The sequence below is a fragment of the Thermobia domestica genome, chromosome 11 (genome assembly GCF_964235325.1).
Source record: "Thermobia domestica chromosome 11, izTheDome1.hap1.1, whole genome shotgun sequence".
Classification (NCBI taxonomy): domain Eukaryota; kingdom Metazoa; phylum Arthropoda; class Insecta; order Zygentoma; family Lepismatidae; genus Thermobia; species Thermobia domestica.
In genome coordinates this window covers 63,123,318-63,137,087 of record NC_137464.1, presented here as the reverse complement: position 1 = coordinate 63,137,087, position 13,770 = coordinate 63,123,318, and the positions used below count along the sequence as shown (strand labels likewise).

General features: G+C 37.0%; 1 protein-coding gene across 1 annotated transcript in view; it reads left to right on the top strand.

Annotated features, from left to right (window-relative positions):
- Window positions 1–12,653, top strand: part of LOC145664102 (U3 small nucleolar RNA-associated protein 25 homolog) — a 36,032-nt gene extending 23,379 nt beyond the window's left edge. The window contains exons 6-8 of the mRNA XM_081730452.1: window positions 1,800–2,006; window positions 8,852–9,028; window positions 12,394–12,653. Of these exons, the coding sequence (XP_081586578.1) occupies window positions 1,800–2,006; window positions 8,852–9,028; window positions 12,394–12,558 (549 nt within the window). The 3' untranslated portion in view covers window positions 12,559–12,653. The remainder of the gene's footprint in view (window positions 1–1,799; window positions 2,007–8,851; window positions 9,029–12,393) is intronic.
- Window positions 12,654–13,770: the final 1,117 nt, after the last annotated feature.

Sequence of the window (13,770 nt, the reverse complement as noted above, 5' to 3'; positions counted from 1 at the left end):
CGCTTGAAAGCCATGGGAATGATTCAAAAGATGTCACATTGGGTTCCACATGAATTGAAAGACAGAGACGTTGAAAGACGAAAAACCATTTGCGAATTGCTGCTTCAACGACAGAGCAGAAAGGGGTTTCTGCATCGAATTATTACGGGTGATGAGAAGTGGATCCATTACGAGAACCCTAAACGAAAAAAGGCCTGGGTGAAACCAGGTGAACCAGGTCCATCACAACCAAAACGAGATATTCACTGTGCAAAGGTTATGCTGTGCATATGGTGGGATATGAAAGGTGTGGTGTACTATGGGCTGCTGCAACCGGGTGAAACTATGAATGGAGAACGTTATCGACGACAATTAATGCGTTTGAAGCAAGCTCTGGCCAGAACACGACCAGAATGGGAGAACAGACATGATAAACTTATTGTTCAACATGATAACGCTCGCCCACATGTCGCAAAACCGGTCAAAACCTATTTCGAAAATGTCGGATGGGAAGTTTTACCCCACCCGCCGTATTCACCAGACGTTGCTCCTTCGGACTACTACTTGTTCGATTGCATGAACAACGATTTGATTGGACAGCGGTTTACTTCTTCAGAAGATATCGAAACATGGGTCTCTGACTGGATCGCTTCCAAGGATGAGGACTTCTTTCGCCACGGAATCCGTACATTGCCTGACAGATGGGCGAAAGTGGTTGCTAGCGATGGACAATATTTTTCTTAAGGTATTTATGTATTTTGTGTTTGTACTACAGCTTCAATGTGTGCGTACCAACCGCACGAATTAATTCCTAGACCAAATACAATACTTGTAAGTAGCGCATCTAGTTTCAATAACATTCGCAGTAGTGTGGGAATTTACATTACCTCCTGTCGTAAATTGACAACACCGCGTGAACCCAGTTGGATTAAGCATAAAGCTAGCTCCTCAAGACAAATAGCTTATCAGTTGAAAAGTATTGTTAAGCTCCTATGCAAGTGATTTCGTTATTATATTGTGCAGATAGCTTATTTTTTAGAAAGAGACCGAAATTAGTCACACGAGTTTAGCTACAATATAGAAATATTTGTTTTCAGTACACTTGTTGAGTAGTTTCCAGAAAAAGGAAAAAACAAACCTTGCAGAATTTTCGACAGATGAATTCGAAATGAAGATAATATGATAATCGCTCTTTTCCTATGTATCCCAAAATAATTAGCTAGCTTACTTTTTGTATAATTATTTCTGTTAAAATAAATGTGCAGTATTTTTTGCGGAATCGAATATCGAGTCCAAATTAACGTGTAGGAACTTGTAACTAGATAATATGCAAGCAACACATTTTTACTACAAATGTTAACCACTTTTAGTATTCGTGTACTAGAAGCTTGAGGTTAGTAACTGCTTACAATAGAAACCAAACTAGGTGGCGTAACGGCCCGATTTGTGGGTCTGAGCCTCTCCACGCCATCTGTTATCGATTGGTGGAACTACGTCCAGCCTAGCGACGGGCCGTCGCCCTATCGTTAGCCGGCGTATCGGGAGCCTTCTAGACCTAGTGGCCGTCACGTGACTTCCCAGTTTGCCTCACGACGCTAGTGGACGCCGAAAATTGAGGAAGCACCAGCTGGGAATCGAACCTGGGACCACACAGACATGAATCTAACGCTCTAACCACTTGACGTGTCCCCAACTGCTTACAATAATCATATTAAAAACACCGCCTGTTTGTATTTTTCTCTAAAATTGCGTTAAAATTTTTACGTAATTGGTGTGTCATTTTTTATATTTATCACATTATATTTTCTCTTCTTATGCAGGTGTTCCAACGGTTTGAAACGAAATCAGCTCAAGAAGTTATCGACAAAAGATTTGATTTCTTTATATCAAAGATACTGCCGCAATTTAAGGACAAAATAATGAATCATGTTCTGATTTATGTTCCCTCATATTTTGACTTCGTTAGATTACGAAACTATTTTAAAAGGGAAGAAATTAGTTTTGTGCAGATATGCGAATATTCTAAGGTAAGTTTTGTTGCCATTATCTTCTTACCATTATATAAGAATGTAAGATGTAAACCTCTTGTAGTACGATAATGTCAAGCCGGATCATAGGGACTCAACGAGAACTGTGCTGATAATTTGTTTCTTAGAATCACTTTATATACAATAAAGAGATGGTTATCGAAACATTGGAAACATCTGAAGAAAATCCAGCTTACTTGGTTAGTGCGGAGAACAACTCTGACTCGTCGTGATATGATAAAGTTTCCAGAAGATTATTGTACCATTACTCATATAGTGAACAAACTCCATAGCTCTGGATAAGTAGCTTAACAAATAAAACACAGTTCTGACCAGAGCAGAATGAAATATATTAAAAACTATACTTACAATGTGTTACAGTTTCAAGGACCTAACGTCCTCTTCATCAGACACCAACACTCTGAGTGTTGGTGTCTGATGAAGAGGACGTTAGGTCCTTGAAACTGTAACACATTGTAAGTATAGTTTTTAATATATTTCATTCTGCTCTGGTCAGAACTGTGTTTTATTTGTTAAGCTACTCATATAGTGTGTCTACTGATTTCCATCAGCGAGCGTGGAGGATTTCTGTTTGGATTCTGAGCTCCAGAACTGACCACAGATGTTCAATAATTCTGAGGTCTGGAGTGGAACGGGACGGCAAATGTACTGTAGATCATTCTGCTGTTCATGAAACCATTACATCAACAGCTTCATCAGTGTGAATTGGCGCATTGTCATTATTGGTTGGAAACAACATCTGTACCATAGGATGCAGATAGTTACTAAAGATGTCCAGATAATCACTGGCAGTAATTATGAGCGCAATCACGAGGCCCATGATACACCAGAAAATAGTTACTAATATCACAGAGTCGACGCCAGATTTCACGATAGGGAGAACACAATTCGGAGCATAAACTTCTTTGGGCGTGCGCCATACATAAACGTGGCCTGTTGGAAATTCCTACGAGTAAGAATCGAACTATATTACGCGTTTCGGGGCCTCTCGACACATTCTTTGTGCGCTAAAGTGTTGTTAGTGGTAAACAGCGGTTTGAAAATTGTAACCCGACCAACTCGCATCGGGGTATTATGTTCCGATAAACTGTTTTAGCTGCAGACTGAGTTCCACAGTTATTTTCCTCGCATTCTTGTGGTCCGTGGTGAGAATTGTCTTCAATGCTTGGCGATCCGTCTCTTCCGTCCACTATTATCCTTCGCCGATGTTGTTTTGTAATTGAGTTCCGTAGGCCAGCATCACCTTGGGCACTATTCCTCGCGACATACCTAACACAGTATTCACCTGAGATACACTTGCACCAACTAACCACGCACCCGCAATTTGAACTCTTCGAAACTGAAAGTCTTCTTTCATTTTGCATCATCACCGTCTACCAGGCTTCATTCTTTCTCATCTGATTTACTACAGACGATCACCTAAACACTGTTAAGAACAGCCAGGCACTGCACTCGCATTCTCGCCTATGTATGTTTCTATTATTTTGATAACCATCATTAGTGTCGTGTTTGTAGAATATTGTTGAACTTGTTAGGAATTAGATTTCTGAGCTTCCGGCATCTGTGGCCATGTTAACCCGTCACATGTAAGGGTTAATTTAGCCTCAGCTGGGGAATTTGGGAGAAAGAAAGGAATGGAATATTTTTATTTTATTTATTTATTTTGATTATCTTTCAAATGACATGGAATCGTGTATTACCATCCGAAATTTTCTGTTTTAGGCTAACATCTGTAGTTATAGTTTATAAACTTATGAAAGCAGATGGTAATTGTAAGTGAATAATGATAGAGCAGTTAATGGAATGAGCAGGTGGAGAAATCGGAAAACTGTGAGATAATCTATGGATGCGATTTTCTCCACCAGAGGCTTACACATTCCGCAATTGAATTAGGGATTTTTCCTACAGGAAGTAAGCATTCGAGAGCAGAGCCATCATGAGTCGAAATATTGGATTAATAGTTAGTGCAATGACTAATTTGGACGAGTATTTCTATATTTATTGGTATTAGTTGCAAATAAAGTAAATTTTGCATTACATATGTAAGTACCTTTCAATGTGTATTATACAGCCGTTGCTAACTTGTACACTGTAAGGATATTTGAGTCACGCTGTCTAATTTCATGGTAATACGACAGAATACAGCGCCATAGTGTACCTACTAACCGAATGACCCTGGTTTGGTCTCCTGCGGAGGCGGAAATTACTTTCGGATCTGTCCTTGTTCTAAACGACCCGGGGATTCACCTATCTTTTGTAAAACGGGTACGTAAGAGGTTAAAGGCGACCATAGCCTGGTGCCATACCTCCATATCACTCTTGGGCCACTTCGGCGTGTGCTCGTTACCTTATGTAAGAATATCTTCAAGAAAAAGAAATAACAAATAGAAAATTACAAGTGAAATTACCATTCCAACATCTGTCATTGGATCCACTAATGTGTGGTGTTCCTCTCCCGTAATTAGGTATTGCTTGGACGATCCTTTCGGGGGAGAGAAACAGTAGTCTGACCCCGAGAGGATTGAGCCGAGATTACGAGAAGGTGCTGATTCCAGATTAACTGGGTAAAGGTTTCCGATTCCAATCGAAGGGAGGTTCTTATCTAGGTAAAGAGACTTCGGTCTTAAACTCAAACGTACTATTGGATCCGGGATGATGTGCGGGAGCATCTTGACGTGTTCCTGGCACATCTGCACGATATCTCGTTGGAGACTTTGAGCAACAGAGGTAAGTAGGTAGGGCTGGGACTAGAGATCCCTCTTGTTTCTAGAGGTTCCCAGTTTGGAATGGACTCTGCGGTCTGTGGGGACACTCAAATCGAGTAATTTAGAAAATATAATATGTTGATGGTAGTAAGATTCAATACACCAGTGACCAAAATTGGTAGGGGGATTTCGGTCCCCTGGGACTCAGGCATAGTCTGGTACTCTCTTCATTACCTTGCTAATGAGTGGTGGTGGGGTCAAAAGTGTAAGGTACCCATCGAAATCAACATCTGGGAAAGCAATAATTCCCACAACCCCTACAGGGTTTCTATAGGATTGGAAAACTTGGGAAAACCATAGAATTCATTTTAGTCATAAAAGTCCTGGAAAAGTCAGAGAATTTTAAGTATGAATTTTTACTTCTCAGAGTCCATTTCTCTTTTTCCCTTAATCGGCTATTTGGCAGAAGATATTTTGTAAAATGAGTTAGTTTACCTATACACACACTATATATACAGGTACATACATAAATGAGGAAGCCTCTGCTCTAGGGAAATATTGTTTTGTTTTTTTACACTATATATAGGCCTGCAAATTTGTAAATCGTAAATCCTGGAAAATCAAGGTATTCGTGCTCGAAATGTGAACCTTGCCCCAAGAGAGGGGTAGTGCTTGACATCCTTTGACATTCGTTAAATGTGGAAAAGCATTTGTCGTCTTATGTAGTCCGAAAAGGCTTGTGGAGCATCTTTATCATACACAATACATATTCAGAATTTTAGAATTCTAGACTGTATGCCTTTGACCTTAACTCCGGGAATAGGAAGGCGAGGGAATTAAGTCCTGTAAATTCTTATTGAGATCTCTGTTGTTTGTTTAGTTTTAGAGCCATTGATGATGTTTGTTACAGTCAGTAGAGTCCTTTCATAAGACTTTTTTTCTCCGAGGAATGCCATTTTGCCGTAATGTGGCATGAAGAGATATCGGTATGATTTTAAGATTGGCAGACAGATTACAGTTTGAGGGTAATAGCATTTAGTAATAACATTGACATTATGTAATTAAAACAAACTTACTATACGATTATCGACTCTTGTCTTCCTTATACGTTAACAACGTTCCGAACTTACTCAAGAATCATCGTTAGGTTTCTGAAGGAATGAAGGGGGAGGGGGGAAGGGGGAGAAAAACAAGTAGATACTTTCAAAACCTTAAAAGGATCCCTGCTGTTCCTTGTGGAAAAACGCTTCGGTTATTTTTTTTATTTTTATTTATTTATTATTTTTTTTAAATGTTATATTTCGATTCTTAATATTTGACTTAACAAGTCATAATAAGCGCAATAAGCGGAAAGATCTTGCAAGCCTTCTAATCGAGCCCTAAATTAATAGGATCACGAAAGTGAGACGTACAAGATTGTACTGTTAGTGCATACTCCGCACGATAACTCTTGAACGAAGCTGAATTTTTAAATTCTGTTTTTGCAATAGAAGGAATCATCTCTAACGAGTTTGTTAATGGAGACAATCCCGTGCAGAGTAAGCATATTGAGCCACTCTTTACATTCGAATCCACACAATAGTTCTTGGACAAAACGCTTGGACATGATAGCTATAAATTACAAAAAAACAGAATTTATGGAGAGCAATTATCTCTACTGAGTTCGTTAATGGAGTCAATCATGTGTAGTGTAGAACTACTCCACACGATACCTCTTGAAGGATTTTTTTTTTTTTTTCAGTATATAGTTAGAACGATTATCTCGGTCGAGTTTGTTAATAGAGTCAATCCTATTGAGATTAAGAATATGGGGATCTTCTTTATTTATTTATTTTTTTGCGTGATCTTCCTTATTATCTTTATCTAATTTATTTTTTTTGGATTTTGCCTATTATTGTGTTAATATAAAGTGAAAAAGGGAATGTAGGAATATGTAAGCTTGTTCTTTTCTGCTATTTTAAAATAATTGTTTTTTTTTTTTTTTTTTTGATTTTGTATTCATATTAGAGGAGAGGAAAAAAAAGTGTCTTTTGTAAAAGAACCACAGTACCTTAAGGATTAACGTGAATTAAGTGATCTAACAAGTAGACGATTCAATGATGTATAATTGAATTACTGTTCGATCGTCCAGTCATTTATTATTCTCCATTTCATCATTGAGTCATCCACTATTCTATCATCTAATAACTCTTCATCCATTCATTTATAATTCAGACATCTATCATTCGATCAATGAAACATCCATCTTCTAACCATCCATCATTCATCCATTTAGCATTCAATCATTTATCGTTCATCCTTTAAATTCAAGCGTACAGCACCCAATCATCCATTATCTACTATCTATCCATTTATCATGCAATGGTCCACCAACTGGTCATCTGATCATCGAATCATACCATTACCCGATCTTCCAATCATTCACCATTCAATTATCTTTTTAATCCAATTATACTATAACAATTTATTTGTTAAATCAATTAATCTAAGCTATTTCTTAATGTATTGTAAGTTCGTGCGAAATATCTTTTTTTCTTTCTTTTCTAAAGAAAACAAAAATATTAAATTCTTTAACATTATTTCAAAATAGCAAAGAACAACAAGCTTTATATATTCCTATAAACCTCTTTTCACTTCATATTAACAATATAATAGCAAAAAGAAGAAAATAAACTCTAGTAAAGACAGCAAGAAAGATCACGGAAGACATAAAGAAATGGCTTCTATATTTTTAAACTGCACAAGATTGTCTTCATTAACAAACTCTGTAGAACTAATTGCTCTATTTATCTATTGCAAAAAAACAAAATTTAAAAAAATCACTTTCGTTCAAGAGTTATCGTGCGGAGTAATGTATTAATAGTTCAATCTTGAAAGCCTCATTTTCGTGATCTTTCTTGCAGTAATTAAGTGCTTAATTAAAGGGCTTAGGAGACCTTTCCGACGGTTGTACCCACTATGACCTTAGTTCATTAAGATGGGAAGAATTGAAATATCACAAATTTAAAAAACAATAACCTAAGAGTTTTTCCATAAGGGAAGTGTGAGATCCTTTACCATCCAAATTGCTATTTTTTTTTTTTTTTTAATAATTACCTACAGAGTGGGAAGGAGTTCATGCAAGTTTTCCTTTTAATTTTACTTCCCATTTATATTCCTCAGAAATCTGAAGATGAACCACGTGTAGGTTCAAAACAGTTGTTTGTGTAAAGCCGGTAGGAGTGGTAAATTCATGGGTATTTCTACAGTTGATTACGAAATATCTAACGAAAACTTTCAATCCCGCGTTCACAAAAGCTCTCCACTGACTTGTATCCTTAGCCAACTGTATCCAGTTTCTACTTTGTAGTCGTATTTCTGCAAGATCCATCTTAATATTGTCCTCCCATCTGCACCTAGATCTCCCTAATGGTCGTTTCCCAACTGGACTTCCAGTTAAAACTTTGAAAGTGTTTCTACTTTCGTCCATTCTGGCTACAGGACATGCCCACCTGAGACTACTCGATTTGGTGACTCTAACAATGTTTGATAAACGGTATAAATTATGTAGTTCCTTGTTATGAAATTTATGCCATTCTACATTCCTGTTCCTCTTAGGTCCGAATATTCGTCTCAGGATCTCATTCTTAAATACTTTGAAGCTGCGTTCTTCGAGCAAGCGAACATGTTTCGCAACCATACAGAACAATAGGCATGATTATCGTTTTGCATATTTTAAGCTTCAAATTTCTCGACAAAATTCGCGACAACAAGAGATTTTGAAGTGAATAATAACACGAATTCTCTACTTTTAATCGACATTTAATTTCTTCGTGAATATGGTTTTCGTCTGTTAATATTGATCCTAAATATTTGAAAGTATCCACTCAGTAATATACATTTTGAGTAGATAACGAAACACCACTTAGTAATATATAGGTATACGAATTTATTTATTTCAGGTTTATTGATTTTATCTGTTTGTGTTCTGCGTACATTCTAAAGTGTTAAAAATAGAGTATACGAGAATTGTATACTCATATGATTGTCTTGTAAAGTGCTCACTGTATCGCATTTCCGTTTTTGATCAAATATTCTGTAACTAAATCTTAATCTAGATAAATATATGTTTTCTTGCAGGAGGGAAAAATTGCAAGAGCCAGGGACTATTTCTTTCACAACAAAGCTCATTTCTTGTTGTATAGTGAAAGGTGTCATTTCTTTCGACGTCTCCGGATCAAAGGTATCAGGCATCTTGTGTTCTATCAGCCACCAACGTATCCCATCTTCTATAGCGAAATGTGCAATTTGATGCAGGTACTGTCGTTTTCTTTGATATCTGTACTTGTAGCTTTAATTAGATCATAGTATACTAAGCATAAGAGTTACCAGCACAGATCAATGTTCTTAATTTCTTTTTGCCTATGGGTCTCTACATGACTCCCTTTGAACTTTATTTATCCAATTATGTATAAGAAGTAAAGGAAATACTTCATTTTATACTACTCTAAATCCTCTGTAGGTCCGAATTCAGTGATATACAGTCGTACAATTTTTCACTCTTTGTATATCATTTCTTTAAGTCAAGTTGATATAGAAAAGAAATTAGGTAGAATTATGGATAAATAAGTTGATGACTGTAATTTACAAGATGTTTTTGTATAGAACGAAGTTTGACGCCGAAAAGTGTATTCTGATTTCATCGGCTGGAAAATGTTTGCAATGGATAACGTGGAAAAAGTATAGGAAAATAAAGCTAAGTAACATTGATCTGTATCAGAACCGAAAATATATGTAGAATTTCGCTAAGGAAAAAGAAAATAATAAGATATATTGTTCATAAGTCGCAGTATTATCGGAACAGAGTAAATCCATTCTGTGTTTCATTGATTGAGTTAAAACTAATTAACTTCAAAGATCTGGTTATTGCAAATTTTCAGTGTCATATGATTTTATGTAAACTTGACATTAAATACATGGCTGTTTTTGAAAGTTGAAACACCGAGAGAGACGGTGAAATTTATGCCACAGATTCAGTACATGATTATACAAAAATGATTACAGTTTCAGAACTGAACAACCATTTTAACCTTGATAAAGCAGTATGGCGAAAGGTTCTACGTGTTACAATTAGACACAATACTTCATGACATCGAATTAAATAGACCTTGGATTTGTTCTTGCGGCGAGACTACAAGATATAGACACCGTACTAGATACTGCGGCGAGCAGGTACGACCAATCATATCTTACACGTATTAGACGGACGTTGTTAAGCTACCGTGCAAGTCATTAAAGCAGGAATACCCGTCATTCCTCGCAGAAAGCTTGCACATCCCATGATACATGTGGCCAGGCATTGTTGTTGTGCAGAAATATGGCGTCCGGAGTTGTCTGAAGAAAGGGATGATGAAATGGTTACTGGCAGAGTTATCAATAGTTAGCGTCCGAGACTATTTATACTTAATGACGTTGCACATCAGTACTTCCATTCTGTCGCTGTGACTGGACAATTCTGTAAAAAAGTTGAAGGAAGAATTGCCCCAAAACAGACCCTCTTCCAGTCAGCATATCAGGAAGCGTTTGTAGTTTAGAGTCAATGAAGCCAATCCAAAGGCATAAGTATGTCTAATCCAGCATTCAGCAGACGCAATCGAGCCCATGACGCAAACAAGTTCACACCGTTGTCGTGCTTCATCGTCGAGCCAACACCATGATCCGCCATGACCAGTGCTCCAAGATGGCTGAATCCCATGGTGTGATTACATTGCATAATCCACTGCTCGATCGTCGATGGGCGCAGTTCTCTTCTGTCCGTTGCTGTCATAAGGAGCGTGTATCACTCTTGAACAGCTATTAGGCCATAGTCTTCTTCACTTCGGATGTCGACATCACATCCTGAAACTTATATTGTTCTCTGCTTTGGAGCATGCTTAGGACACATCTGCTCACCAGTCATTCTCATGGTCAAACGTTTCAAGCAACAGTGGCCATCCATTAACCAGGGAAAGTATGAGGATGTCATCTCAGATGATTTTCCAGCAGCATAAATTCGTAGTGTCCAGGATGGAGTATTTCCTTTCTATGAACACTAACTGCAGGATCATCAATCGCAAGATGATTATTGCGAACTGTTCTTGTTGATAATCTTCTTGGGAAGTTCACCATCTGGTCCATCAACACAGATCAAGTTCCGAGCTCCTGGGTCAATGCATCAAGCTCGCTGGATGGCGAAGGCAATCTACAGTCTTAAGTTTGGTTGTTCCGTTCCCAATTTAAGTTGACACAGACAGAGCTGCAAGGATTGCGAGATCTCAACATATTTCTCGCGAGGATTTATGTTAAATAATGTTTTCTGGTACCCCAGGCTTCTACGACAGGTAGAAATAATCTCCAACTCCTTAAGGAACTTTGTGCTTATCCTAACGTGAGATTGGTGAAGCAACATTGACACATCTATGGTACCTGTCGGAAGATTTGATCTTCTTTAGTCTCTCTGATCCAGAGTTAGACTCTAACACAAAATGAGCTATGGTGCAATCTTCAGCAGAGATAGACGGGGGAGAAGATCTATCAACCCGAGCAGAGGTGCGATGGTAGAAAGTAAGACACGTCGATTTTGTGACAAAAAGAAACAGAAATATATTTGCTCTTCTTGACATTCCAGATGGTATACTCAGTGAAGATTCTGATGTATGAAATGATAAGGATGGATTTAAGGCCGGTAAGTTAATTATTTGCTTAACATCAACCACAAATGATCATGCAGTGTGGTGTCGCCCCAATATAAGAAGCGACTTAGTCAGGACGCTTTAAGACTAAAGAACATTTGCAGTACGCGATCCAAGTAATCGAACACACACGGGAAAAGTTCCCTGTTGTAAGGAAATCTACTTTTCTTCAGGATCAGTGATTGCAAACCTCTATGGGATTATTCAAAATCGAAATATGTTGTTCTGTAATAATTCAGTAGAGACTATACGAAACTTTTACATCGATTTACTGTGAGTAACTGACTGTGTGAAACATGGAATACTCGAACAATTAGCATTAGGCTTTTACATGGCAAAACTTTAACATTGTTGAGCCACCTCTAAATATTAAAATTCTTACATGATATTTTGCACATATTATTTTTATATGAAAAGAAAACTTTTGAGAGGGTCAGAGAGTAAATTGCTTTATTTTGAAATTTCACTATATGTATAAGGACCACCCTAAGGTGTAGTACCTACGTTACAGCAAAGGAAGGGTATAAAAATATTAAATGTATAAATCATAATTGTAAAACTTAAAAATAAAATAGAAAGAGTGGAAGATCTTTGGAATGTAATCAAGATAGTGTGCAGTTGTTATGCTCTAACAAGGAGGTTGATCGGAAGATTGGACATAGCTGAAATGTCTGTCTTATAGAAACAAAAGAAATCAATTGAAATCTTTCAGTATAACGTTCCCACAATTATACCCTTTATGCTAAGGGAGGTGGATATAGAAACGAAAGAATAACATTACTTGGCAAGCTGTATTTTACTGAGTCGACTTTAATTTTTATGAAAAGAAAATTAAATAGAAATCCGAAATATTTCCAATATTCGTGATTTTTTCTTTTTTTTCCTATTTCAAAATGTATTCTCATTGTAAGGTATTACTATATCACTGACTTACGCATTTATTTATTATAGGAATTCAACCAGAATCCTCGAGGAGGAAGTGAGAGCAACATGACTGTTACAATGCTCTATTCGAAATACGACGCCCAGCAGTTGGCAGGCATCGTGAACAGTGAAAGAGCCTCTCGAATGATCACATCAGAACGTTCTGTGCATATGTTCGTTACAGGAGAATAAATCTCCTGTATCATGGGTAATTTGGATTGTGACTAAATGTGACTGTGTATAAAGTTGAAATTGTTTATTTAAAACAAAGATACCAAAAAGTTTAACAGTGTTTTCCTACATAAATAGATTATTTTTTTAAACTCAATTTTATCGTTTCTCTTTATATGATCAAACTACGGAATGAGACGACATATTTAATTATTCTTTTTATTTACTATCAAATTGCAAGGAAATATACATTTCCTTGTAAATATACAACAATACATAACAAGAACGTGTAAATGTGAAAGATGCGGATTATATACTAGCCGAGTGCGAGAACAAAAATTTTACTGTTTGTCTAGATTTGTCGCAGCCTTATTCTGCCAAGGTCCTGAAGTTGTTCTGAAATAATGTCGTCCCGAATAGATCAAAAAGATTGATGTTGATGTTGTCTATTCAGAATTCTTAAGGTGTGTCCAGTAGTTAACACTTCAGCATATTCCTCTTTCTCGGATACACTTCTTGATACCATTATTCAGGAAAAGATATTGACGGCCGTAATGTGAAAAACGTACTAGCACTGCACTATCAATGGCCAGCAATTAAGGCTGTAGTTAACAATAGCAGTAAAACATTTACGTTAAGTTTTTTTCTGGGTGTTAAGTTACACAAATCTGTATCACATAAGCAAACCATGACCTGATTTTCTAACGTTGTACATCCTGGTTTCAATTCCATCTTCCTGTCATCTATAGATCGTTTACATCCTCGAATTGTCACATAATGGTCTGTTTTGGGATACACTGTTTTCACACAAAATTTTGATTCTTTTTCTGGACATGCAACTTCAAGTTGCTTGCTTAACTTCTTCGTATCGTTGCGCCAGAAGCCAGTATTACAGAGGGACAAGACGTTTGTACTATTTCCTATGCAATAATAACATCTGAGACCTTGCACACTTTGCAGATAAAGACACAGAATGGCAGTAAGAATAATAGGCCCCATTCTTATTTGTGCTTAGTTTTCAGTCCTTTGAGGTCATAAATTATTTGTCGCTTGTCTTCCTTGAGCTTAAAAAGGTTGATTTAAGTTGATTCGATCTTCTTTCATTAAACCTGTAATAAGATTGATAAATTTACCTAGGTATATAAGAAAGAAATTAACAGGAAAGTAGCCATGAAGTGTCTAGTTGGGCACCATGTTTACTGCAGCTGCTGACTGTTTTTAAGTCTTTATTTA